Source organism: Hermetia illucens, chromosome 2 (genome assembly GCF_905115235.1).
Source record: "Hermetia illucens chromosome 2, iHerIll2.2.curated.20191125, whole genome shotgun sequence".
Taxonomy (NCBI): domain Eukaryota; kingdom Metazoa; phylum Arthropoda; class Insecta; order Diptera; family Stratiomyidae; genus Hermetia; species Hermetia illucens.
The window spans coordinates 48857775-48861659 of NC_051850.1; the positions used below are offsets into that span (position 1 = coordinate 48857775).

General features: G+C 39.4%; 1 protein-coding gene across 1 annotated transcript; it reads left to right on the forward strand.

Annotated features, from left to right (window-relative positions):
- Nucleotides 1-1712: 1712 nt before the first annotated feature.
- On the forward strand, nt 1713-2737 carry LOC119648342. The gene is made up of 3 exons (XM_038050038.1): nt 1713-1884; nt 2367-2522; nt 2592-2737. Exons 1-3 carry the CDS (start codon nt 1848-1850, stop codon nt 2648-2650), a joined length of 252 nt encoding a protein of 83 aa, XP_037905966.1. The 5' UTR covers nt 1713-1847; the 3' UTR covers nt 2651-2737.
- The last annotated feature ends 1148 nt before the right edge of the window (nt 2738-3885 follow it).

Below are 3885 nucleotides of genomic sequence, written 5' to 3' on the forward strand. Positions count from 1 at the left end.
GGTGCTGGTGTCATTGGTCCAAGGAAAATGTACTTTGAGGCCAGGCGGAAATATCCGCCATAAACAAATGTGCCTTATTTAATCTCCAAGGAACTAGAAGAGACAGAATATAACTATTCTCACCGATAGCCAACCAGCGATCAAGGCACTTACGTCCAACCAGGTGAACTCTAAACTGGTGTGGGAATGCCTTGAGAGCCTGAATACGCTCGGCTCGTCCAACATGGTCTGGATACTTTGGGTTCCAGGCCATGCTGGGTTGGAATGCAACGAGGGACGCCTTTACGCGGGTCAAAACCCTTCTGTGGAATCGGAAACGGTTTCATGGCTATGACTCTAAGAAATGAAGAGGAACGGTTGAGGGAACTATACTGGCCGGCCTACCAGGGACGGAGCAGTCCAGGATTGCTTAAACCTCACCAAAAAGAACTTCCGAATCATAGTGCGAATTCTCACTGGTCATTGTCGGCTGAGCTATCACCTAGGGAAGTTAGGACACTACCTGCTGGTTTTGTGAGGAGTATGATGAAAACTCTATACACGTCCTGGGACAAAGTAGGTCGAGGCAACTGGGAGAACAATTAATATCAGATGCAAAGCTGAAAGATCTGGAAGTAGGGAATATACTAAAGTTCCTGACGGTTATAGGCCTGCTTGAGATACTATGATCAATAGGTACACTATACCCAGTAAAGGGGGCACAATAGTTCTTTAAGGATGCGGTGCGACTTTCCCTTAACAGAATAATAATACATACATACATACATAGATACATAGAAATATATATAGGAGTCACTATACCTTTGTCAAACCATGTTAACATCAATATATACTCTATTTTCTAAACAACCAATGAATAAGTTACTAATTGCATAGGTGCGGCCATTGCAACTTTAAAATATTATCAACCGGCAATTGTACAGTAATAATGAAGTTCCGGCTGTTTTTTCCCCATAAGATTAAATGGTTTACTTTTCTTTTCGGGAACAAATGAGTCTGCGACATATTTACTCATTTCCTTCTATGTAAACATAGTAACAATGACTGCACACTAACTTTTGAATTGTTATGAGAAAAGATTAAATACGCAGCTTTTATCTATAATTCCATTATTACTACTATTCCAATCAAGATATTTAATTGAAACAAAAAGATTTTTTTTTTGAACGGAAGAACAACAACCTGTTTTCGAAGAAATGCTACTATAGATGTATCTATAGGAAGTATCTGCCCGCGTTTAGCAAATAATCATTTCAAAATTTCTATTGAATGCAAGGCAAAAACAGATAACGCCAACTGCTGATAGCAAAATGTTTTGATCACAATTTTCAATTTCAAATAGTGGTACCAAATCTTTAATTGCGATATACACAGCGCATTCCCTGAAAACTTTCGAAACTTTTCGTCTGCAGGTCTGCAATCTATGGAGTAATTATTACATATATTTTCCAGGCCTATATGTAAAATAGAACAATTTCGACTTTTGCAATATTGCCTTATTGAATTAATAACATTGCTAACATCATTTTCATTTCAGAACGCAGATCTGAAAAGTTGGAAATTGGGTGAATACTAAAATGTTACGATTCCAGATTGGGGGAAGGTTAGCACCCACTGTATTTGCGTGAAATGGTGAAGCCCCGTTTGGTGAATCACCGGTTTGCCCGCGATCCCACAAACGTTGGATTTAAATTTCTTATAAATACTCGGCTGATGCGAAGGTGGAATTGCAGTTTGATCTTCTACGCTATCAAAGTACAGCTTAGAGCCCTCACTAACAAAACTAGACACCTCGAACAGTTTATCTCGCGTTCTCCAGAGAATCTTAAAGAAAGCATTTTACCATCATGAAGTTCGCATTTGGTCTTCTTTGCTTCGGACTTGGTAAGTAATTCTTGGATGCAAATTCTATTTTTGGTATTGGTAAACCGGCTTAAGTCAATGATCTGCAGAAACCTAGTTAATCTGCGAAGATCTGGTTACAAAATTAGTGAAGTCTCTGATCTTCGATTCTTGCAAGTTGTATGTGCAACTAGATATAAGCACCTACAATTAGCAGGGAAGAATGGTAGTTTATATATCTCTATATCTCTCCGGTCACAAGTATCTCCAATGGAGGTTTTTTTTCTCAAATAAATGTTTGAAAGTTCAGGAAGATGTAAATAACTGTCAGCTTTCGAAACTTTCCCTCATCTTTTACATTTTAAACAGAATAATTTCCGGCACTTACAGGAATTTCATAGTCTGGTCAGTTTAGGGTATCTAGAACATTTCCATGGACGTCATAAAATACATAGTTGATTTCTGCATAAGAGGCCTACATTAGATAACGAGTTTAATAAATTTACGTTTCCATGTTTTTCCAGCGATCGTTTTCGCCCAAGCCGCTATTGGAAGCTATGACTACTGCGGCAAACCTTGCACAGATAGTGGCAGCATCACTTGCGCCTACAACCAAGTTTGCTACAATGTCTTCATCAATCCATGTGAAATGAAGAAGCGAAATTGCGATTTCGATGACAGTAAGTTATATTAATTAATTATATTTCCGTTAAAATGTAATATTAACCATTTCCTTTTCATTTAAATAGGATTCTTGCAAGTGGGTCTCGCTTCATGCCTTCTCTCAGCGAATAAGTGCCGTTTCTAGTGTGGACATAGTGATTTCAGTATGAATTTATTGTAACTTAGAATACATAAGATTATCCATAATAAAATAAAATATCGTTAAAATGAAGCACTTATTTTCTTGAAAGCATCTAGTACCACCCATAATCAACTTTGAAGAAAATAACTGAATTAGACCCCAAACCTGCTATCAGTTTGACATTGTGAACTTTGTAAAATATTTAATGCATGATAGCGAAAACGGAGTTTCACACATTGCATTACGTCGCAAAATAGATCGATTCACAAAAAAAATCATTGTCATTGTAATTGATATGACAGAAGAAACGATAATGAATCTAAAACGCACATTCCAGATGCAAGGGTATGGTCTATCAATTTATGATATGAAATAGGCTCGGACTTGTTAGGAACGAGTTTGTTAATTCTCTCAATCGTAAGCTTGGTATACCTTTCAAATCGTTGTATGAAGCGCCAACAATCAATATAAGCATAGTTTTCTACTTGGATATTGGGTATAATCTCAATTTCGCTATGGTAACTCGTTTTCATCAATGGTGCTCTAACCGGTATCTGTTTCAGGCCTGTCTTACTAAGGAACTCCAGCCACCCCGGTTTTGCGCCGAGGTCCACCAATTCGATATCCCTAAAAGCTGTCTGGCTTCCTGACCTACGCCATCGCTCCATGTCAAGCAGGATCTGCCTCGTCTTCTTTTTCTACCATAGATGTTGCCTTTATGGACTTGTCGGACTTGATCACCCTCAGCCATATGGATTAAGTGACTCGCCCAACGTAACCTATTGGGCCAGATTTAATCCAAAAAATTAACGGTCATAGTATCGCTCATAGATTTCGTCGTTATATAGGCTACGGAATCGTCCATCCTCATGTAAGGAGCCAAAACTTCTTCGGAGGATTCTTCTCCCGAACACGGCCAAGAGTTCGCAATTTTTCTTGCTAAGAACCCAAGCCTCCGAGAAATACCATATATGAGGACTGGCAAGATCATTGTTTTGTACAGTAAGAGCTTTGGCCCTATGGTGAGACGTTGGGCGGTATTGGTTCCGGGGCGAAACGTTTATTGGTACCCACGATGGAGCATAAAACCTGGGAAACGCCTGCTGAACCAACACCAACAGCTCTACTACCAAACCCTCTCTTCACCTTCGCATGGTGACCGCTGGGAGCTCTTTATTAACGAAAAGCTGCAGACGGAGAAGGATGAAGGCGAATCTCCGCCGCCTAAAAACGGGACA